Source organism: Cheilinus undulatus, linkage group 1, assembly GCF_018320785.1.
Source record: "Cheilinus undulatus linkage group 1, ASM1832078v1, whole genome shotgun sequence".
Taxonomy (NCBI): domain Eukaryota; kingdom Metazoa; phylum Chordata; class Actinopteri; order Labriformes; family Labridae; genus Cheilinus; species Cheilinus undulatus.
Window position 1 is genome coordinate 44,720,384 of NC_054865.1, and position 25,099 is coordinate 44,745,482.

The window sequence follows — 25,099 nt, forward strand, 5'->3', positions numbered from 1 at the left end:
AGACCAAGGAACACACCAGACAGGTCAGGGATAAAGTTGTGTAGGAGTTTTAAGCAGAGTTAGGCTATAAAAAATTATCCTAAACTTTGAAAATCTCACAGAGCACTGTTTAATCCATCATCTGAAAATGGAAAGAGCATGGCACAACTACAAACCTACCGAGAAATGGCTGCCCACCTAAACTTACACGCCAGGCAAGGAGAGCATTGATCAGAGATGCAACAAAGAGGCCCATTGTAACTCTAGAGGAGCTGCAGAGATCCACAGCTCAGGTGGGAGTACCTGTCCACAGGACAACTATTAGTCATGCACTCCACAAATCTGGCCTTTATGGAAGAGTAGCAAGAAGAAAGACATTGTTGGAAAAAAGCTGTGAGGAGTCTTGTTTGCGGTTTGCCAAAAGCTATGTGGGGGACACACCAAACATGTGGAAGAAAGTGATTTGGTCAGACGAGACCAAAATTGAACTTTATGGCCTGCAAGGCACTATGTGTGGCGGAAAACTAAAACTGCACATCACCCTGACCACAACATCCCCACCGTGAAACATGGGGGTGGCAGCATCATGCTGTGGGGATGCTTTTCTTCCATTACGACATGGAAGCTTGTCAGAGTAGATGGCGAGATGGATGGAATCAAATACGGGGCAATCTTGGAGGAAAACGTGTAAGAATCCGCAAAAGACTTGAGACTGTGGCGGAGATTCACCTTCCAGCAGGACAACGACCCTAAACATACAGCCAGAGCTACAATGGAATGGTTTAGATTGAGGCATATTCATGTGTTAGAAGGGCCCAGTCGAAGTCCAGACCAGAATCCCATTGAGAATCTGTGGTGAGACTTGATAACGGCTGTTCACAGACACTCTCTATCAAGTCTGCCTGAGCTTGGGCTATTTTGCAGGGGAATGTGCAAACATTTCTGTCTCTAGATGTGCAAAGTTGGCAGAGACATACCCCAAAAGACTTGCAGCAGTAATTGCAGCGAAAGATGGCTCTACAAAGTATTAACTCCAGGGGGCTGAATACTTTTGCACACCACACTTTTCAGATTTTTGTTAGTAAAAAATGTTGAAAGCCATATATAATCTTCCTTCCACTTCACAATTATGCAACACTTTATGTTGATCTATCGCATGAAATCCAAATAAAATATATTAATGTTTTGTGGCTGTAAGATGAAGAAATGTGAAAGTCCAAAGGGTATGATTAATTTTGCAAGCCATTGTATGTCTTAGAAATGATAATTCAGCTTTCCCAGTTATGGATTAGACTTCAGTAACATATTTTAGCGTTTTATTTCATAAAACTGGGTCAGCTGAGTTACACAGTGACCAACAACTCCGAACATAAAAGTAAAATCCTGTACTGACTTCAACACAAATACCTGCTACACATGACTGTATGAGCACTAACATGAAACAAGCTGAAAATTGCCCTAAAATTCAAAAGACAGATTAAATTTGAGACACATACATGTTTAAGAGGCGGTAATAAACCTTAACTAACAATTTACAACATGTTGTTTTCCTGACAAAAGAAGTGATAATTCACTGGAATGAAAATTATCTAGGAGTAAGGCTTGGTTTAAAATGTAAAAAAACCTGTTTGGTTGTGTGGCACAAAAGCCAGAGGAGGTAACAGCTTATTTACAAGGGTGTAATGCATCACGAGGTAGGAAAGCAGAATTTTAGGTGCTTTACTCAACACAAACTGAATTGAGCACTACTTTCATTCCCTGGCTGCATTAGTGGGTCCTTGGAGCTTCATAATGGAAAGCTTAAAGTACTTATCCCAGAACTCACATCTACAATGTGTGAAGGCTTTTCTGTTTTAGATAGGATAAAAGCGACCACACTCACCACGATATGGTTTCTGGCAGATGTTGGCTTCAGATCCTCCTCTTACCCAAGTGTCATTGGTCTCCCGTTTGGCGATGATTTTGCCATCGCTGGCTGCCAGACCCATCTGATAAACAGTGTAGACAGTCCCATCCAGGCAGCGCCACACTAGCAGGATGTTTGCGCCACAGTCCACCAGGGACAGCGTCTTGGTCGGGACATCCAACGCCAAGCAGAGCGACGTGGCAACATGGAAGAGCCGGTGACCTGATCCCCACTTCCACAGTTGAGTTCTGTTTTTTGGGTCACAGGGGAGGAGAGTGATGTTTGTGGAAGCCCCCGTGCCCAGGCACTTCCCTGTGCTTGTGTGCTGGATGGTGAAAGCATCCTCATCTGCAGAGGGGGGAAAGGAAACACCACATGAAAATTACTGACCAACTTCACCTCAAAATCTGTTGAGCGCCTTTTCAAGATGCAGACAACTTTCTGCCATCAGTTTACAGTCAATAATCACCTCATTTACAGTGCATTCAGAAAGAATTCAGACCCCTTCACTTCGTTCACATTTGTTATGTTGCAAACCTGATGCTTGAGTAAAGAAAATTCATTTTTATTCTCATTAATCTACTCTCAGTACCCCACCCTGCAAAATACAATGAGCAGATTATTTTGCGGCCTTCCCTAGATCTGTGCCTTGCAACAATCCTGTCTCCTGTCCAGGGAGTTCCTTTGACCTCATGGCTTGGTTTTTGTTTTGATATGCATCATCAGCCTTTCCAAATCATGTCCAATTAATTCAATTTACCACAGGTGGACTCCAATCAAGGTGTAGAAACCTCCCAGCAATGATTAAGAGAAATGGGAGGAACCTGAGCTAAATTTCAAGGGTCAGAATTCTTGTGACAATGGAATATTTCAGTTTTTTATTTTAAGTAAGTTTACAAAAAAATAAAAAAAATATGTTTTCACTTAGTCAGTACAGGGTTCTGAGTGTATGTTAATAAGAATAAAAGATTTTTTTCTACTGTATGATCAGGCTGCAAGTGGTCTGAATACTTCCTGAATGCACTAAATTAATGGGTGAAGTCAACAACAAAAAAGAAAAATTGTGTGACTATTAAAATTACTCAAACATTAATGTTTTGAACTTAACCAGGCTATAGCTAAAGATAAAACACAGGGAGACCAAACCAACACTGTCAAGAAATAGCAGACCTTCTCTGAATTCTTTAGCTTGTTTTTAATTCTTTTAACCGGCAAGAGATTGCTGAGGGGATAAAGAAAACATTTGGACTAGAAGTAGTTTCCCGTTAGTCTTGTTATAACTGTGGAAAATCACAGATAATCATGCCACAGGATAAACATTCCTTGAAAAACTGCACCAAAACAGACTTCACTGGAGGGTGATTGCCCAACATATAATGGTTGTGATAAGGGCTGAACTATTTACAAAAATAATGTAATTGTGATTTTTTTCCCCCAATATTATGATTCCAACTTAATATGTGATTATTACTAGGTTCCTCATCTTATGTATTTTTCAACAAATTCAAGCAGTCATTCTATATTATAACCTATATTCAGTCAGGAACACTCTCATCACACATTTAACCATTTCATTGTAAAATAGATACACAGTTTTACTTGCCAGAGAGGGCTCTGCTCAAAAGATGCTCCTTACGTTGTTCAAGCAGATACATTTATGACGATGGATATTGAAAACAATGAAATTATTTTTTAAGCATTTAATCCAAATAACATGAATATGAGTATGCAACAAGCTATAAAGAAGGCAGCTGGGGTGGAGGAGGCTAAGCTTTGCCAGCAGCAGCAACAGCAGCAGCAGCGTGGTGCATCAACATTAATGCAAGCAAGGAATAGTGAGAAAAACCTCATGTTTAAATAGACCGCTGTGTTGAGGGAAAGAGCTTTGATTGGCTGTGGGGGCTGGGAGGCAATAATTGGGATCAGTTGGCTATCAGCTAATTTCTGTGAACTAATGCTAAGCTTCATCAATATTAGATAGAATGAACTAAAGCAGAATAATTTAAAAAACATGTGGTTGCAGTTATTTTTGCTCATATTGCAAAATTATTATCAATTCCTTATTGAAGGGGATTATCATTTTATGTCTCTTGTTTTGATCAAGAAAAACATAAAAACACAAAAAAGGAGGACTAAACTATTCTAAAAAACTGACACTTAAATGTTTGAATAATGTGCATTAAATCTTTGCTGCTGCAAAATATAAATGTACAGCTGTTGTAAATTGCAGCAGGCCACACTGCGATTTAACCTAATTTGCGATTAAATGCCTAACCCTAGTTGTGATGCATCAACAATTTAACAAACTGACTTCCTAATATTCCCTATTAAGACAACTTGTTGATTAGTTCATAAAATGTAAGAAAAATAAGAGATTTTGACTAGAGGTGTTGATCAGTGTTTAAAAAAATGCATCTTTACATGTTTTGTGTCCACAACTGTAAGCTATTCAGTTTACCTTCACAGGAGAGCAAATAAACCAGATGTATTCATTCCTCTAGACTAATTATATTTCATTTAAAAATTATAAATCAAGCCTTTCCAATCACATTGTTATTCCTAATGTTGTATTAAACACTTAGAGCTAGATATGAGATTTTCTTCTGGGGTATTTTTAAAGGTGTGCATAACAAATAACACAATTTGGATAAGAGCCGATAATGATTATTCATAGTTGATTACCGTTCATATTATGAAGCAAACGGGAAAAACTGCTGGGATTGACTTTCTAAAATAGAAACAGTGTCATGTTACAGCTTCACTGTATAATACTGCAGCTATCCACTCTTGTGTTGTGTGTTACTAATGAGCAAAAACAAAAGCTAGCCTGTATAAAACCAATACGGTGTGTACAATGTAACTCATGACTTATCACTGAGGTGCTAGAAGGAGGGAGGGATGAGTTTGCAATTTGTTAGACCTGTCAGAATACGGAGTGGCAACACGCTCACTGGGGGGGGGATGGGAACAATGAAACACTACTAACTTCCTATCTAGCTAACTACTCATGACACCTAGCTACGATGATATCTGTCTCCATTTGTGGTGAATCTAGCACGCTTGTAGCTTCTGTCGTCAATATCGTGTCAGGCGTTTATGAAAAGTTATGAGACTGAATCGAAAGTGAACCGCACAACCAGCTCAGTCGTAGTTACAATATGATAAGTGACGCAGAAATTAAAGCAACACCCTTGAGGCAATAACTTACCAAATCCGTTAACGTTAGCCGGTGAACAACTCCCCAACAAAACAAGTGACTCCAACACAGTCAACAAACAAAGGCAAAGTGTCGCTCTGGATGATTTCAGCATGGTCACAGCAGAGTCTTTTTGTTGGATTCATAAAGAATTTGCCCTCCCGGAGAGCTGACCTCTGAATATAGGACGGTCGATGACTGAACTCCAAAGCGAAAGTGATCAGATAAATACAGTAACCCAGTTGACCCAACTGTCAGCTGTGTTATCAACGGTCCCGCTCCAACTGCTGTATCAAGCAAGCGCGAGCCGGGGACTAGAAGAAAACTTCCGGTTTACCTGCCAAAGTAAAATTTCGCAAATTGGCCGTGACAAACTAACGGTAGAAGCAAATGGAAATTTGATTGCGTCTTGAAAGGCAGAGATATAAATGGTAACTGAGATTCAGTGAAAAAAGGAAGAGTTTACTAAATTAAAGGGTTGGTTAAAATTAAAAGGAAAAAGTTGCGAAAGAAAAAAAATGAATTTAGTATAAAAAACACAACAAGAAAAAATATTTAACATATTGCTTAACATATGGTAATAGAAATAAAATTCTCCTGACGAACTATTATTTCATAAACGCTTAATATAAGTGAAATTGTCACGTTGTTGAAATAAAACAGACTACCACATTACAATTTTTACCATATAATTATCTAATAGTTGGCCTACTTAAGGATATTTCTGTCGAAACGGTTAATTTGGTTTGAGTACAATGAATATTCCACAAACCAAAGGCAAAATAGGAAAAGAAGGAAAATATTTATCTAAGAAGAGAAACTGGATAATAAACTAACTGTTTACTAAGAAAAAAGTTCTGCCCTAAAACAGTTTTCTGAAAGACAACCTTGAAATTGAAGATATTTCAAAATCACGATTTTCCTATTAAATAACCCTAAATCAAATTTTACGGTGGAATTGGGAGCTTAATATGCATAATGACAAAGAAACCTGCAATATCAAACATGAAACAAAAAAAGCTTGAAAAATTAATTTTGAAACACCTGGTTCAAGGGCAAGTTAAAGCAAAAATTGCATTGACTCTGGTGACGATAACTGTGATACTTACACTAATATAATATGATAGCATAACAATATTATAATTTTCATATCATTAACAATGATAATAACAATGGTGACCATAACTATCATATTAATAATGGTGGCAATAATGGCATAATGATGATGACAATGATAAAAATGATATGAACATGATAATCATAATAAAACTAAGGAAAATGTTAATAATAAAAATGGTGAAGATAAAATGCTTGGATTACAATAATGTGGATAATGATAACAAAAACTGTAATGACAGTAAAGATATTTATAATAGTAAAAGGGGGTGTATCCACAACGGATATAAAAATACGCATTATTTCTTGCTCATGTGCCTGGTCAGGATATATACGGATGACATAATTTATAAACCCTTAAGGTTTTCTACCTCACAGGTAAAATGATTCTTTTTAACTTTCTCTGTGAAAGATGTACCGATGTCTCGAAAAATTGTAAATCACAAGTTCCAAATAAAATAATGAAAAAGAAACACAAAAACTTTAAGAGTCATAAAAATGTTATGTTTTCATTCATGACATATTTTCGCTTCCCTGCACCAGAGTGTCTCATTTTGTTGTCTAGGTGTGTTAAAGCCCTTTTGTGTACAGACAACCGTTTGATAACGCGAACTTTATTTAAAGCTTTTATTTTGAAGTCGAAGTTAGCCGTTTTCCTTCTCCGCCTTTGCATTTTGTGTCACTTAACTATTGTGCCCTCCCCTTAAAGTCCCTGAAAGCCCGGAAATTTTCTCGTATTCCCACTTCACGCCCACTCTGTTGTTTCCGTCAACTAGTTATTGGACGCATGCGGCGTTTCTCTCATGTAGCAGCTTCAGTGGAATTCACCACTGAAACTCGCAATGTACCTCTGACATACAAGGCTATGGAAGTTGTGCTTGTTTGGTAAAACACAGCAGCTGATATGAATTATTAATTAGTGTACACCCTGATGTCAGATACTGTGATATAGCTGCTTGCTCTCTCATATTTCCATCGTGAGCTGCTGCCAAACATTGATACCTATATAAAGGCCATCTATTGGTTCGGATTGTGTCCTGTTTGGATCGATTAATGGGGGGGTTATTTGTATACAAAGGCCTTCAAACTCACCATACAGACAATATGTGCTCCTGACTGAGCTTCTGATAGAACATCTTAATGTTAAAAGATAAATTAAAAATTATATTTAAAGAAAAAAGATCTTTCAAATAAAAATTGTAAAGCTTTAGAGTGTACCGGTCATGCAGGGGTCGCATGTTATTACATTTCTTAGTATGAGGAAGTAAAAACCACAAAGTGCAGGCTCTCTGTTGCTCTTTGAGTTTTTTAAAATCTCAAAAGGAGAAGTTAAGAGGGATCACGTAAGCTGCTATGTTATTTAAAACTCAGGGATGACACTGCAACTTGAGGCTTATTGATTTATTAAAACACAAGCTACTTTGTGCAAAAAAACATCTAAAATACCCTTTGTATTAGCAAATATAACAATCCTTAGTTAAAGCCTGTCAAATATTCTGTTAGTTACAAACATACAAGGGGGAAATTCCTTCTGGTACCAATTTACAGCATTTATACTTAAAAAAATAATAATAATGCAAAAGTAATACTGACAAAAAGGCTGCATCACATGTGCAGCTGTAACAGCTCCTGATTCTGGAGTCAAAACTCATAAGATAAAATAAAAATATCACTCCATTTTCAACTGTTCTTATCAATTTGCTTACTCATTATGACAATAATTATTCAGCAGATCCTCGTACCACAGCATCATGTCAAATATCAAGTATCCTATACCTCTTTTTTATCAACCCCTCTTCAACCCCATTTATGAGAACTTTGTTAGTGTACAAACTGAATTAGGCTCTCAGTGTCCCACCAAAAACATCTTCACAAACATCCATCTCATTAAAAACATTTGAATGACTTGGAGAAAAAAACCCGACAGAACCGTTTGCCTTCATTATCTCACCACAGTCCTGAGGAGTCAGCGCCACAGCTTGACAGTACCATGTGGCTTTCGTACCTGACGGTAAAACGGTGAGAAACCTTAAAAAAACACAAGCAGTTAAGTGCTAGTCCCCTGAGTGAGCCTCCAGGTCTGTGATCAGCACATTTCCATCCGAGTCAGTCGCCTGCGAGCTGGTTTGTCTGTAATAAGCGTTTCCAAGAGTTGGAAGCCTCCGAAAACGTGAAGCATTCCTTTTGTATACGAACCACGTCGCTCCTGCCAGCAGGGCAAAGATCAGCACGGCCACCAGCACCGCAGCCGCAATTATTCCACTATGTAGACCTGAAATACAACAACAAGGTAGTTTTTTGTTTTAATAAAGAGGAATATTTCTAACAGGACTCAAATATTGCTTTACTTTTAGTAAACTACAATCATTCTCAACTCATTTATCTAATACTTTTGACTCGCTGTGATTAAAAATATGCATAGATGCATAATGTGGAAATAAATGCTAACGCTTAACTGGCTTTCAAGCCAGTCAGACTGAATGTTCACTTACTGGTTATTGGTTCCACTTCCACCTCAGGAACTTCTTCTGCAAGACAATACAGAGAAGTTCAATTTATACTTATCATGTACCATCTTGAGAAAACAAACCACTAGGCTTTAGAACAGATATAGACGTCTACTACAGATCTGACTTTCTGTGTCAAGCAGATCCTCTATTCAGTGGTTGTGGGGATGTTTCTTATAAACAGACATTCTGGAGATGTTGTTGTTGTTGTCCTTAATTAGTAGCACATTTGTTGCATCAAGGGACAAATGTGGAGACATTGTTGACGTACACTATATGGACAAAAGTATTTGACCACACCTATTAAATGGGTCATTCTGAGAAGCTCAGTGACTCCAAACGTGGTACTGTGATGGATGCCTCCTTTGCAATAAGTGAAATTTTATCCCTGCTGGATATTCCTCAGTCAACTGTATATTATTAGAAAGTGGAAGCGTTTAGGAACAACAGCAACTCAGCCACAAAGCAGAAGACCATGTCAAATCACAGAATGGGCCAACGATTGCTAAGGCACAGTGCATAAAAGTCGCTAGCACTCTGCTGACTCCACAGCTGAAGATTTCTTAACTCCCACTTGCATTAATGTAAGCACAAAAACTGTGCAGTGGGAGCTTCACAGAATGGGTTACCATGGCTGAGCAGCTGCATGCAAGCCTCACAACAAAAAGTCTAATGCCAAGTGCCGGGAGAATGTTACCTGCCTCACTGCATTGGGCTAACTGTAAAGTTTAGTGGAGGAGGGATCATGGTGGGGTTGTTTTTCAGGGTTTGGCCTATGCCTGTCTCCAGTAAAGGGAAATCTTAATGCTCCAGCATACCAAGACATTTTGGGCAATGCTAAGCTTCCAACTTTGAGGCAATGGTTTGGGGAAGGCCCTTTTCTGTTCCAACATGACTGTGCCCCAGTGCACAAATCAAGGACTTTAAAGACACGGTTTAATAAGTTTAGTGTGGAAGAACTTGACTGGCCTGCACAGAGCCCTAAACTCAACCCCATCGAGCACCTTTGGGATGAACTACAACAGAGATAGTGAACTAGGTCTTCTTGTCCAATGTCAGTGCCTGATTTTATAAATGCTCCTCATAGGCATAGGTTTTAGATTATTCATCAGTTTTCATTTTCATCTCCTTTTTGTTCCACAAAAATGCTTTGTTTAGTTTAACTTTATGAGTTCTAGTGATATTTTTCTCAAGCAATATATTGGCTACTAGTTAAAACGGCTACTCTTTATATTTCATAAAATCTATTCAGACTGATATTTGAATACAATTCCAGACCTAAAATTCCCTTTGTACAATGTCTTGACCACTTAAATTAAGTCATTTTATGTCATGCCCCTGACTTGGGTGGCTATGAATAAGGTTGGATGGCCCAACATATTTAAGCTAATGCTATGGGTTAAATAGATACGACTACTGGAGATACACTGTAGAACAGGCCTATTCAATTAGCGGCCCAGGGGCCACATGCGGCCAAGAACCTATCCCCAAGTGGCCCAGTCTGAGGTCATGCCAGAGATGCAGAGGGCAACCTGTTTTGTAAATTTTGATAAATTCACACAGTATTTCAGACCGTGAATGCTCACTCTGCATAGCCTAGCATCAGTCTAACTACAATGCATTGCATTGTACTGAATTATGGCTAGTGATGCTGACAGAAGTAACCCCAAGATACCGAGTATAAAACCTGTCCTGTTCAATTGTAGCTACAATTGTGCAAATTTAGTTTCTTTGCACTTTAAGATATGCCTGGGTAAGATGTGACCAAAATTATTATTTACAGAATTTTATTTTATTTTTTTCATTCTATTTATTTCATTTTTATTCAAGTGAAAAAAAGTATATACTACCTCAGGTTATGTTCAAATACAGCTCTGTTGTTTAGGTTTTATGCACAAATGACAAAATGCCAAACTTAAAAGGGAGAATATGAATAAAAAGCACACATTTTTCAATAAACTGATATGTGTTGGTCCAAAATTGGACTTTACCAGCTGCTTACTGGGCGCCGAACATGTCTGGCCCGGCTATATTTCTTGATTTTAAAATTTGGCCCAGTTGAATTTGTAATTGAATAGCCCTACTGTAGAATGTGTAAATAGATTATATTTACTCCTGTGTACTCTCAAACTTAATGCCACTCCTGAAGAGGTCCACAAATCAGCATCCAAGGTGCCCTTAAGTTTTTAAGTCAAGTGAAAGTTTATTTATATAAGGTTTGGCTTTTGCACACTGGGAAACAGTGTGCTTAGTATTAGATCAATCAATGTTTTTGTATAAGGTCAATTCATAATAAACAATATCTATAGATAACAAGATAACAAGACCGTACTCTTGTTATCTTATTTACAAAGACACACCATTCATTAATTAGTAATGCAATATATCTGTATTGGTAAGTAAAATCTTAAAAAGTTAACTATGTACTATGTTATTTAGTTTTATTTATTTTTAGTTTTTAGTTTTATTTTGTTATTTATTTAGCTAACTATGTATACTATATTGAATTTCCCTTCGGGGATTAATAAAGTTCTTGTCTTATATTGTATTGCACTGGATTGTATATCAGCAGATAAGAACATTTTTGCCAGTATTTACAGCTGATAAATCAGCCATACATATTGCCAGGTTCTACGAATGCACCACAGTGCTTCATTTTAGAAGGTGAGGCATTAGGTTTGTAGAGTCTTCAGTAGAACCACACGTACATCGGTATCATTATCAGCAAAAAGCTAGTTTGGCAATATCAGCATGTTGGCTATCGTCAAATCCAACATTTTGCATCTTTAACATTACTCTAGCATGAGCAAAATGCCATGCAACAGAGAAATACACGATTTTATGTATCATCCATCTTTTAAATAAAACACAATCTTTATGCTTAATCTTTGAAAATTCAAAATTTTTCATTCAAACCTCTTGGCTTTGTTTTATAGAACATAGGAATAGATTTTTGGTAAATACCTGTAAAAGGTTAAAAAAATTTCCAATATGTAGTATAAATTTGAGATAGCGTATCGGATATTCATTCAGACTCATCTTACCAGAGATGGTTTTGCAGATGAAGCCGAGTCGCTCATCACACTGTAACAAGTGCCACAAACCATCAACCACTCTGGTCGTGACACAGGCGTCTGCAGTCAGCAGCTTGGAGTCTGGGGCCTTGTTAGGCCAGCTGGTGTAGTCCATAGCTGAACCGTCCACCCAGGACAAAGAGTCAGCTACAAAGCAGAAGCAGATATATAACTAAATCAGACTACAGGAAAAATCATTTTCCAATGAGTACAGAATGAGATGAATTCTTACTTACTGTCTATGTTGAAGTACATCCCCAACCACACAGACTGGTGACGGTATCCCAACGACCAGAGCTGCTCAAGAACAAACCGGTTCTCCACCTCACTCTCGATGGTTAGGACATCTGATGTGTTGACTGGAAAGTGACAGCGGTAAAACAAGCTCAAAACTATAGTGGAGTAACAGAGAGGCTTAAGCGGAAAAATACTTATTCATTTTACTTCTGAGGGTAAGATGAAGAGCTACTCTTAGCTTAGCTTGGTTTAGCTTAGCTTAGGTATCAGCAACATGCAGAAAAGTAAAGGGTAATTAATGAAAGTTCACTTTAAGTTCTTAGCAAATACTGAGGCTGGGCAATTTTTCCAAATTTATATTGAATGGCAAGCTGAAATGTGTGTTTAAATATCATATTACAGCAGAGGTGCTGTTATCTACACTCCATGCAAACATTTAAGTGTCAGTCTTTTAGAATAGTTTACAATAAATCCTACTTTCCTTAATTTTTCAGACATTTTTCTTAATACAAAAGGGAATTACATAAAAATGATAACTCTCCTCAATACATCAACTCATATAGAATATGAAAATATGATTAAAATAATCATTTTTTTTCCCAAATTGTTCCACCCTACCTGTTAGTGACTTTTACATTATTTTTTTCTTTCACATGTACTGATGTTTGCCTCACAGCTGTTTGACTGAGCTTTGTCGTGTTGTCATGTTGATTGCTCACAAGGCTGTTAAGTTCAACAAATCAATCTACTCTTGATTTTTTGAAGCAAACACAAGATACTTGTGCTCTACAGAAAGTATAAGTCCCTAAACCCCGGTAAATCCTTTCAATTTTCCTCCGCAAGTCAACCATGCTGACAGATAGGCAGCAAGCAGCCAATACCTCACCAAGGTTGTCAGGTTGGAACCCCCTTCATTGTTTTTTTTTTGTCCAATTAGACCCACACCTCTAGAAGGCTGAACAGTGATCTCCAGCATCCCAGAGCCACTGCCCTCCATGCTTGCTCTCACTGCCCACCATCCCAACACAAAGGTAATTTTCTTCTTATCTACCCTACAACATGGCCAGCCAGCATTGCCACCTTCAACAGACCCAGGCTTAGCAAGAGGGTGGGGTAGGCAGAGATAGGGTGAGGTGCCCTTACTAGGGCTAGCACTCACCCCTGCCAGACTGGGCGAATACTCTGCCTCCCCTTTCTGCCTACCCTAGCACGACTCATGATGACTTAATTAATGCAATTAAAGTAGATACAAAAAGATACGTATTTCATATTGATTCATCCATCACCTAATTTCATCCTAAGGCTTGGCCTACAGTTACAGTTTATGTTAAATCTATGTAATATTGTGTTATAATGTAGAATGGTGTATGCTTATATTTATTGAAAATACATAAGATTAAGAACTTAAGAAATAATAGCTAGAATTACAATACTGGGGGAAAAAAGACCCAAATAGATTATTTTCCCAAATTGTACAGCCCTAGTAGCTACTGAGGAGTTGTACAGTAAAATATGATCTTTCCTTATTGACAATAACCACATGAAAATATAGATCTCCAACCAGGTTGTTTAGGTAAAGTCACACTTTTATGATAAAGTCAGCCCCCCCCCCCCCCAAAAAAAAACCCTTAATAACAGTTATTTGAGTAAATGTAATTAGTTACTTTCCACCTCTGATAAGGCCTGAGGCTAAACTTCACAGGTGAAACTAACCTCAGAAGAAACCCTAGGCTGAGCAGCTTCTCCATGTTGGCCTGTAGGGGGAGTATTTAATCCATCTAGGAAATGAAATAAATGCAGGAGCCAATTCTTCATGTTGTAGGTTATTCACAACCATAATTTAGAATGTTAAATTAAAAACCAACAAATAAAAGGAGCCACATACATACAATTCTTGTGGTATTTTTCTGTTGTATATTTTTGTTTATATTGTATACTATTTTATTTATATTTAGCCATGCTGTAACTTTTTCTAATGTATGATTTTACCAGAGCAATGGTGGTAAATGTGGGTTAATGTAGATCTCACTCCCCTGTTCAGTTTGCTTTTCTTTGGGGGAAAATTGGTGATATATTCTATATTCTGTCTTTATATTCTGGGCACACTCACTGACTTAATGAGCTGGTTTTGAGTAGCAGTTGTAACCTAACTTGTGTTTTTGTTGAGATTTAATAGCTGAATGCATACCTCTCAGATTATTCTAACAACATGTCAGTAGGTTACTGCTTTTACTGTGTTCAGTCCACTTCAAGACTTTAAGGGAAAAACTGTAAGGGATAGTCCTAATAACTCATATGAATCCTTACCTCTCTGTCTGCAGTGCTCTCTGGCTTCCTCAAATGTCAGTTTCTGCACCACCGGCTCAAAGTTGTAACAGCCATGTCGAAATTTCACCCATGTGGAGGGACACACAAATTCATATGAGACAAATGGTTTGCTGCCTGTGAGAGAGAGCAAGAAGAAGCAAACATGAATGTGATCAAACAGCTGAAAAGATAAAATATTTAGAACTTTGATTTTGTCTGAAGCAGCACTGACTTGGAGGGGGGATATGACACAGGGCTCCAGACAGCGGAGTTTCACAGTCAGCTCTACGCCAGCCTCCGCTCACATCCATGTACACACACTCTCCGTTCACAAAGTCATTATCGGTTGAATCCCAGTGTGTGTACACGGTGTCACTGCCATCTGTCCACTGATAGTTGATGCCACTCTGTTAAGAAGCACAGACACCAAAGTATCAGTCCAGAAGCTACACTTGTGGAGGGTGGACAAATACACAAAACAGTAAAATTACTGCAGCCTTAGATATTAATCACAGAAATCACTGATCACAGCACTTTAATAATCATGAATTCAGGACAAACACTAATACTTAATACTAAAGTCATGAAAATTGTTGATTGTTCAACAGACACGAAAGATTAAAGATGCAAAATGGTCCAAAACAATCTGCATGACATCTTTCTATGGACACTGCTACTTAAGCTGAACTCTGGCTACTTTTACCCCTACAAAATATTTTTTTCATCTCTTTCAAATTCTTTGCTTGTAATAGCTTCTACTCTGCCATATTGTTCACTGTTTAAGACCTCCCTATGAGGTAGGGAAAGCTGGTTGAAATTATGACACTTTTTCACAATTTCCTTCATAACTAATAGGTCACTTGAAATGTGTTTTTCACCTTTTTAAATTTATTTGGGACATTTTTATGCCTTAATTGATAGAGGAGGAATGTTGGTAGGGTCAGGGACAGGGATGAGAGAGGAATGACATGAGGTAAACGAGCCACAGGCTTGACCTTGTACATGTACATGTAGCATTAAGCACTCCTTAGAGAAGCTGAGGGTTCCTGCACTGTGGATAAAAATTAACAATTGTTCCAGCGGGCAAAGTCAAGTCCCCTAAATGTATCAGTGATTACAGACCTGTGGCCCTGACTTCACTAGTTATAAATTCATATATAGGATCGAAAAAGGGGTTGATGACGCAGTTTTAACTCTTCTTAACTTTGTTTTCAAACACCCTGAAGGCCCAGCTACTCATGCACATTTACTGTTTTTAGATTCAACTTCGGCTTTTAACACAATTCAGCCCCATACTTTAAACCTCTAAATAATGATCTAATTCTAACTTGTGTCCTGGCATTGTTGGATGATCCCAGTTTGTCAGAGTGAACTGCTTTCTGCCTGATGTGATCTTCTCCACTGGCTCCCGACAGGCTTGTGTCCTCTCAACAGTTTTTTATATCCTGTACACTGACGACTGCAAAAGTTCCAAACCAGGAAGACACATTCTGAAATTTGTGGACGATACAGTCATAGGGATTCTGTTGCAGGTGGAGGACACAGCACCTGGAGCAGTGGTGGATGATTTTATTCAGTTTAAACCTAAATTTCACATAATTTAAAGACATGCGCATTAGTTTTAAAAGAAACTTAAATCCACCACTTTTAACAACGATTAAAGGAGACACTGTGAAGCATTCCCAGCTATAAACAGTTAAAAAAAAAAAAAAGGTAACAGCAGTGACCATTGCCATTATCTCTTGGTTTGGTAGTCTCTCATTAGGAGATTAAAAAGAGGTTAGAACACACTGTTAAGGTTCCAAGAAATTACCTGATCTATCTCTTTTCTACAGCTTTTTACAAGAGGGTAAAATCTAAGGCTCAGGACATCATCATGTTCATCGTCCTCTTCATGTTGAATATGAGCTCTGAACCCTCTGGCAGGAGATGAAAAGGAGATGAAAAATTCTTCCTTTTCTCAAGCCATTATACAACTAAATTAAAAAACCAAACAAACAAATAAGATGCACTTTAACTTTAAAACAGATGTCTGAAGACTTCTTTCAATGATGATTTTGCCTTCAGTTGACTTAAAATGTACTTTGTATTTATGCATTTCAGTGTTTTATCTGAATTTGTGTTTCTCATGTTAATTTTTTTTTTTATCTTGCTGCAAAGCAAATTTCCTTAGGGAACAATAACGTTGAAGTTGAGCTGAAGTTGGTACAGCTTAACCACAAGGCTATCTCCACCCCACACTTCATGTTTGCCATGTTTTAATACAGGGAACATATATATTTAGGAACTAACGAATAAAGTCATTTTTATATCTTTAACTAACAAGGAAAGGCTATTTTATTAAAACTAAAAATGGGGGGTGAGTGTGCCTCCACTAGGGTTTTTTTTTGTAAAAACAAGAAGAGGAATGCAACAATGACAACACACTATTATCTGAAGACTGTGATGGGACTGTGGAAAAGAGGTATTATATATCATGTTTAAGATATTTTCTAATTGGTTCTGGTATTGCAAGTTAAATCTGGGCTCTGCCTGTTTAGGACAGCTGGTAGTGTAGATGCACTGATTGAAGGATTGAATCCTAATCCTGGTGCCTTTTGGTGCATGTCTTCCCTGACTCTTAGTCTGCATATTTCCAGTCTGTCTTCAGCTGTACTACTAAAATAAAAGCTAAAACCCCAGACTAATCTATAAGAGATTCAAGCAAACATCAAGAGCTCTTCACCCAGTTTACTCAAAAATACCGCTTCCCAACTATTATCCGTATGCTCGATGTTGTCCTCATTTGGAATAATGTGGAACAAAACCTAAATCTCACATTAAAATTATTTGAGCTCTTTCAGAAAAGAGAATATCTGTCCCACACCTCAAAGAAGGAGTTGAATACTTCTGACCGGAAATTAAGACTAATGATTCACTAGGCGTGAGACACACTAAGTAATCCAGGGCAAATATTCAAGCACCATAAAAGGCTCATTAGTTACTAAATTCTAACACAAATACTAGAGTAGGTCTTTGTCAGTATTAGACTAAGGGAATGACTGTGTTAATGTTGGAATTAAAAGCTAAAGAAAAAAATTGTCAGTGATTCATTGAACAGAAATCAAACATGAACAGGCAGAGTGACAGAAAATGACTCAGTTCCCTTCCTTTGAATGTTTGTTTCTCTCTATGACTAAGACGGCCCATGGTGACCCAGCGATACTTGCATCCCTATGGTAAAACTCCAAGTGTCTGCTAGGAAAGCACACGCCTATGGAGTCTACTTGGGTAAAAGGCCAAGAGAAAAACCCTTCAGGCAGGTGAAATTACTGTAAGCAGCCACCAGCGGGCGCCCTTCTGTAACAGCAAAAATCAGACCTTTTGCCCTTTGCTACTTGTCATCACCTCTCTCCTGCATGACTTTCTGTCATTGCTTTCAATTTGTAATAAAAGAAAAAATGGGGAAAAAACTAAAAGAAATAGAGTCCTTAAATGAAAAATGAAGGGCAAACTTGATCAAATGATTCTGCTATTCTTAAAATTTTATACAAAAAATGAGCCAACTTGGCAGTTTTAAGATTTGGATGACATGCATTAACAATGCAAAAAAAGGAAAGAACATTCAAGCTACTAGTTTTTAAATGCATCTCATGCATGTTTGGCCCATTCAAGCCTGAGAGTAAGGTGGCCAACTTTTTCTGTAACAATTAAGGGATAAAATGATAAATATTCTAGCTCAGTGCCACAGCAGTGGTTTGTCCTGAGCAAACCATATTATTATGTAGGTTCAAACCTTGTTTTCTCCCATAAAGACCTCAAAAATTATGAGCAGATGGAGTTAGGTGGATTGTCAGTTTAGATATTTATTTTACAGGAAATGAATGAAACCACGATCAAGTGTCACATTCTGTCAGTATTACTTTAAGAGGAACTCATTATAGTGGGAAAATTAATAATCCCGTGATTTAATTGGGATAGCCACCCCTTTAGCCACTTATTGACCTCCTTAGACTCTACTTAGAGAACCACTCAAATGAAACTTAATGTTAAATGGTAAGATAAATTGCAGGTTGGAGTCCTTAAAATAAAAAGGGCAAAAGATTGATTTGAAATACGTGAGGCCTAACTCATCAAGCTCAGTTTTTATGGATAATTCTTACTGCCTTTGTCAGCTTGAATTAGTATTTTCCTAAAAATGCACCACTATTGCTTATAGCTTTTTTGTTCTGTATCAGCATGCCGTGTTTGGAAATGCTCACCTCTGTGGCCTATTACAAATTCCTGCTGGAATAAAGTACAGCCGGCTTTTAATGAGTCACTGCTGGCAGGCTTAACCCATGTCTTCTACGATTACCGTCACGTGTTGCAGCTACAACGTCTTATTTTTGGTCAATTTATCCATATTTCTATCCAAACACGTGCACCACAAACACCACCAGCCATAAAAGGAACCTATTTCAGTGATTTTGATGCTGTTGGTATATCTGATGCACCAGAGAAGGGTTATGGCTTTCATTCCAGGCATGGGTGTGCTGCATGTTGGCTGCATCTCCCTGCGGTCACAGGCCTTTCTTTCTTCATGAGGTTAACAATAAATCTTTCGACAAGTGGGTTGATTCATTGTATAGCTGGACTGAGGTGGGAAAATTCAGATTAAAAGCATTTAGTACAATCAGGGGGGTTTCTCTGAGGAAATGCTTAACAGGGCTTTTATTTTGGAAAGCACAAACTAGAAGCATACTTGTACTGTGTTTATCTTGCCTGTGACAGGCAGGTTCTACCAGAGTGGAAACAGAAAGATTCACTAATAAAGGAAGTTTAGAGAACAATTTTATTAAAAGACCTAATCTGGATCTTCAAGAAATAGACTGCAAACATACTCTACTGATGTGGATGTACATATCTGTCAAAAAAAGGTAAAGATGTCTTTCTATCAATTGTTTTCCTATCTATTATGGCTGACAACTGCGGGCTGTTCACAGAAACATCAGGCAAGCCCTCTATACTCTAGATTCAGCATCAGGCACATGAAACACGGCACTCACACAGACAGTCTGAAAGCCCTGATTTATTAACATGCAAACCAAACTGAAAATCAAGCCATGTCTGGGCCAAGACGTGCATGTCTTGGTGACACTTGATGGCCGTTTAACATGACAGACTACTAAATATCAATTAATCTATCAATCAATCTTTGAGATAACAGATGTTATCTCAAGATACTTTAGAAAGAGGGCAGGTCTAAACTGTACTCTCTCGTGAGAGCAGTTCTATTCATCATGAGCATAGCACTAGAAGTATTTAGCCCCGTCATGGTGGTGAGAAAAACCTTCCCTTAAGGGGCAAAATGTCAGATGATCAAATTTAGCATCAGTTAAGTGTTGAGTAGTGATTGCTGGCAGGAAAGGTCAGTATACAGGACAAGAGGCTGCCTCCCCTGGACAAACAAAAACAAATCAAAACACAGAATGTCCTGGCTAATATGGGATGATTGGCAACCTACCTGGGACTACTGAACAGGCTTACAAGAAAAGAGAGCAGCTATCAAACCTACAAGTAAGATCTTTGTTTCTTTGCAAGAATTAAGAAATGCACAGAAAACACATTCCGCCTCTCTAACTCAGGTGTATAGCATTCAGTGCAGGGGTGTAGATCATGTTGTATGAGAGGATACATACGTCTTGACTGTAGAGTCCGATCCAGTGGGGGACTGCCAATCTGTTGACGAGGACAGTGAGGAAAGCCTGGTGGTATGCGTCTGTAATGCTCACTAGGTCAGAGTCGCTCTCTATGCACATATGCATGGCGTCGTACCAGCTCATGTTGCCAGACACAACCTTGTAGGTGCGGCTCCTGTACTCAATGTTGTCAGGCAGGGGGAGCTGAGAAGAGTGGGCAGGAGGTTTGGAAATATCTGTAATAAGAGGAAGAAAATGCAAAGAGAAGACTGATGGTGGATGATAAGACACTAGGGGACATTTTTTAATTAGTGTTTGAGTTACTGTGAGAATAATGTATTGATAATGAGCTGTCAGTTACAGCAATCAATGGGAAAAGTTTGACATTTTCGGCACTTAAAAGCCATATGTGACTTTTCCACCTTAATATAGAAGTTCTAAAATAGATCTTATAAATTAAGCTATCACATTTAGACACCAGACTCTACCTGACTGATTTTTTAATTCAACTGGTGATACTGACTCTATAGGTCCATGCAAATTTTTCAGCTGTCACCTCAGTTATACAATAGCAATACATAAAAGTAGTAGATAGTCACCTTTATTAATGATACACCTGACTTAGAAATATCACCTTTAACATGTAAAATAATAATGTATTTTAAAGGATCAGAAATATGGAGTGGTCTGAGAGCAAAAGGAGGATGGATGCGCCCAAAAACACCAAAAGAGGGAATAAAAGAGATGACAGAATCAAAACAAAGATAAAGACACTGAGGGACTCTTACCTTGAGGTTTTTGACAAACAAATCCATAGCTGCTCTCATCACACCTCTCATCGTACCACTTCCCTGTCAGGTGGAAGTTGTGATTGTTGGATAGAACTGTGCACGTCGTCTCTCCCACAAATCCACTGAGCCACTCCTCCTCCTGAAGGGTCAGTGAAGTACACATCAATACACAGACACATGACCACCCATAACATCAAACTGGTTAACATTTCTAGTCAGCTTTTCATTTAACCAGAAACTAGTATTTGTGCTGTGATATGGTGTTATTGGTTTGTCCAGACTAGAGTGTATTTTATTACTACCTGCAATTACCTGACAATCTTTGTATAATTAATGCCTTGATCTTTATTGGTTTTTTTTCCTGTTAGTTTATAATTTGTATGGAAAAAAAGAAAGACAGGAAAGAATCTTTTTTTTTTTCTAATCATTGGTCTGAACTTAAGAGATTCTGTGTTTAAACAGGTGGGACTCTGGATGTACCCTGAGCTCACTTAAGTAACATGTTGGTTACATTACCAAAAAACATTTATAATATTTTCTATTCAAATAACTTTAATTTAACCAGGTAGTTCCTTAGGATTATGATCTCGTTTTTGAGGGAGACCTGGCCAAGACAGCACACCAGTTACAAAAACATAAAAATACATAAACATGAGAAAGAAAAGGATAAAACCAGCTATAAGAAGCTGTCACATTTTTCAGTTAGATGGCCTTTTAACATAGTTTTAAATGATCCGGTGGGACAAGATTTTTCAGATGTACTCTGCAAGTTATTCCAGGTCCAGGGATCAAAATAGGCAAAGGGTCTTTAACCCAAGCTCAGAACAAATCCTTGGAAACCTATGGATGTAGTACGCTATATGGCTCAGTTAACTGTTTTTCATTTTAGATAATGAAAATAATTTCTTCACTGTTATTTTCCTTCCTTGACTAGCTGACATTGTCCATCTAAGCATTTCAGACAGCATCCTTACACCACTAAATACTTTACATAACGCTCTGTAGATTTATCTTAGGGTGTCCATATAGAACATGTTAGAGATTACCAATTGGGGGATTACCAGTGAGACTACCAGAAACTTCAGGCTGTGTTTTTTTGGCCACAGGGGGCCCCACACCACACAAACCAAAAGATAAAATAAGGGTTTTAAATTCCATTTTTTATGTTTGATATCAAAAGCTATTTAATCTATTAATAAATCCATGTAATAAAAACTGAACCATTCATTTTCTTCATGACAATAAAGTCTAAATTATTGACTATAGTATTGTAGCAATACAGCATTCAAATAGAAAGTGATAAGATAAAGTATCAACAGCTTGGTAAAATGTTTCTTGATCATTTTAAAAGTTTTACCACATTTTGTTCCAGTAATTTCCAGATTTTTTCACTTGTCAAGTTTTGAACAATATAAACTGGTGGTTTTATCTGCACAACAAAAACAAATCTGTATTATAGGATCTGAACCCATTTCATAATCTTTATTTCTTCTTTTGAATGAACAAATTTAAAGCTTGGATCCTGTTTTATAGCTTTAAACTGATCAGAACCTTTGCAGATAAGGGGAAGGTGATTATCTAAATGTTACCCTTCTTTATTTGTTTAAAGATTATTTTGGGGCTTTTTTGCCCTTCTTATGATGGGATATCTGAAGACAGACAAGAAATATGAGAAGAGAGAATGGGAAAGACACTTGATTAGGAATCAATCCAATGACCATTACGTAGAAGACTCTAATCTTTATACCTGGGCTCCTGCTCTACCAGCTGATCTAAACCATTGCCTGTGTTATTCCACTTTTATATACAAATTTTTATATACAAATACAAACACATTCTTGAGTGTGCAGCTGTGGATAAATCTTTACTGTTTAGAGAAACTTACAGTGATGTAGCTCTTTGGTTCAACTGGAGACCAGTTGGTGTAGCTCACTGTTTTTCCATTGGTCCATCTCAGTGTGTCGTCATTCGACAGACCAATCCACACACCTACAGAGCTCCCCTGCAGCAACATAGTGATGTAGGCTGCAGAAACAATGGCGACATAATGATAAATAAAACGACAAACCAAGGCAGTATTCATATCTGACAGGGAGACACACACAGCCAGAGATGAGCTGGCTGAAACGTGACTTTGTCTGATTGTGAATGAAATTGCTTCACTTTGCCTCTACCTTGTTCTATCTCATCTTCTATAGCGATCAGCGAACCTTCGAATGACGTGCAGATGGAATGAGCATCTTTCCAGCTCTTTCCCTCCTTTGGGTTATCAACGAGGTGAAGCAGGAGACACTGTTGACACACAATTACAATGAAAATTCAACACAATACATCAGTATCACTCGTAAAACACTAATTATTTTCTTGTTACCATTAAGGCTCTTGTTTTGAGTGGTAAAGAGTCAAAAACTTCTCTCATCTCTCTCAGTCTCCTATCAGTTTTCTATCAACCATCCAAAATGCATCAAATGGGAAAAAATAAGGGGATTCCTGTTCGAGTTTAGACGCTGCTACAAGGCTTTCTGGTCCTAACAGCCAGGCAAAAAACTGCACCTACTGTGAATCATTTTGCATTGTACACCTCTGCAATGTTCATAGTCACAGTGTCACATAGCAGGGGCATAATCATCAAAATCTGAAAAAAGCTTTGAGAAAGAGAGAGGGGAGAGACATGCAGGGAAGGAACCCCGGGAAGGATATGTACCTGGACCATCTGCCTCCAGGACAATAGTTTTTGCACATGGGGCATAAAAACATAACTACGAGGCTATTGGCACAGTCTAAGAGGGATTTTTAGTGCACTGATGAGCTCATTAAATAGTCCTCAGCAGCAGTGGTTCTCAATTGGTGGGTTGTGAAGCTGTTTCCAGTATATCCATGCTTTCTTTTTTTGGTTTTTGAGTCTTTAGCTCCTTGTCTCAAGGTTTCAACTATTTATTTCCTGGCCTCCAGGACCCAAAGCTGTTTTTTCTCAGGATATTAAGAAAATTCCTCAATAAATTATCAAATTTCCCTGCTGTTTGGAATAATACATTTAAAGAAAATGCATGCATGAATGCCATTCTGGAATGGTGGGTTTTTAAACATGTTTAGCATATCCTCTCTTTGTTTAACCAGGTGTTTTTTTCCATTTAAAGTCAAACTGCAATATTTTTATGAATGAATTTAAGATGTTGGACATTTTCAAAACATTGGTTCATGATTTCTTATAAAAAGCTGGTGGTGGCTCCTGATGCCTGACCAGTTGATAACCACTGCTCTACAGAGAAGTCCACTGGTGTGGGCAGAAGAGTCGGAGAGGCTGTGATTTTAAACATAGTCAGCATGTGCTACCATGTTTCAGTGTGTGTCTAACCTTGTGACCAAAGTAGAGCCACTTGTCTGGACATCGTCCGATGTAGTGTGGCTCCCTGGGAGTCTCCACCACAGACACCGTCTTTCTCTTGCACACATATCCGTGGAGATCACCACACTTACTGGTCGACCATCTCCCTGCAGGAAAACCTCATCTCATTAGAGCATATGCAGGCAAACATGTATTTTGTGTTTCTGCATGTGCACTGCTTCACCTGTTGAAGACGACATGGTGACGCATAACCCAGCTTTTCTTGGGTCACTTCCCTCCGCCCAGTTCTGAAAGTCAACATCTGTGTGGTCGCTCCACCTGCAGGCAAAGGCACAATTACATATGGCAATCCTACGATACGATATCATACCATATGATGCAATATGACACAATACCATCCCATCCCATCCCATGCCATGCCATACTATCCCTTACCATCCCATCTCACCCCACATACCATACCCTACCCTACCCTACCAGACCAGACCAGACCAGACCATACCCTACCAGACCAGACCAGACACTACCATACCATACCATACCATACCATACCATACCCTACCATACCCTACCAGACCAGACACTACCATACCAGACCATACCATACCATACAGAGCTTAATTGTTATAGTACTGATGTACAACACAGCAAAACATATTACGAACTTACTAACTAACCAACTATAACTAAATATAACTGAAAATTAAACTTAAAAAATTGTAAAAAGAAAAAAAAAAAAAAAACATGTTAAAAACACATCAGAAATGTCCCAAATTGCAGTGGATGTTCAAATAAGTATGAAACAGCAGTAGCACTATCTGCAAAAAAGTACAGTTGCAAGGCAGTTCATATCCCCAAAGCTCCAAAACTAATACAAATTAAACTGCCAAAAAACTACATTCAAGCACAGCGAATATACACAAGCCAGTTGCACTTTCGAAATGGAATACAACAGAATAAAGAACAGCAATTTCATCATT

At 38.1% G+C, this 25,099-nt stretch overlaps 2 protein-coding genes across 4 annotated transcripts in view; both read right to left on the reverse strand.

Annotated features, from left to right (window-relative positions):
* ly75 (lymphocyte antigen 75) overlaps positions 1 to 5,353 on the reverse strand; it is a 43,734-nt gene extending 38,381 nt beyond the window's left edge. For both annotated transcript variants that reach the window (XM_041794364.1, XM_041794372.1), the window contains exons 1-2: positions 5,094 to 5,353; positions 1,862 to 2,233 (exon numbers count right to left, since the gene is read on the reverse strand). In XM_041794364.1, coding sequence (XP_041650298.1) covers positions 1,862 to 2,233; positions 5,094 to 5,196 — 475 coding nt within the window. In that variant the 5' untranslated portion in view covers positions 5,197 to 5,353. The remainder of the gene's footprint in view (positions 1 to 1,861; positions 2,234 to 5,093) is intronic.
* Positions 5,354 to 7,593: 2,240 nt separating this feature from the next.
* Positions 7,594 to 25,099, reverse strand: part of pla2r1 (phospholipase A2 receptor 1) — a 36,232-nt gene continuing 18,726 nt past the window's right edge. For both annotated transcript variants that reach the window (XM_041794383.1, XM_041794392.1), the window contains 12 exons: positions 24,343 to 24,437; positions 24,129 to 24,265; positions 22,948 to 23,065; positions 22,659 to 22,798; positions 20,771 to 20,912; positions 19,983 to 20,218; positions 14,555 to 14,729; positions 14,323 to 14,457; positions 12,015 to 12,137; positions 11,749 to 11,925; positions 8,690 to 8,725; positions 7,594 to 8,469 (listed from right to left, as the gene is read on the reverse strand). In XM_041794383.1, coding sequence (XP_041650317.1) covers positions 8,252 to 8,469; positions 8,690 to 8,725; positions 11,749 to 11,925; positions 12,015 to 12,137; positions 14,323 to 14,457; positions 14,555 to 14,729; positions 19,983 to 20,218; positions 20,771 to 20,912; positions 22,659 to 22,798; positions 22,948 to 23,065; positions 24,129 to 24,265; positions 24,343 to 24,437 — 1,732 coding nt within the window. In that variant the 3' untranslated portion in view covers positions 7,594 to 8,251. The remainder of the gene's footprint in view (positions 8,470 to 8,689; positions 8,726 to 11,748; positions 11,926 to 12,014; positions 12,138 to 14,322; positions 14,458 to 14,554; positions 14,730 to 19,982; positions 20,219 to 20,770; positions 20,913 to 22,658; positions 22,799 to 22,947; positions 23,066 to 24,128; positions 24,266 to 24,342; positions 24,438 to 25,099) is intronic.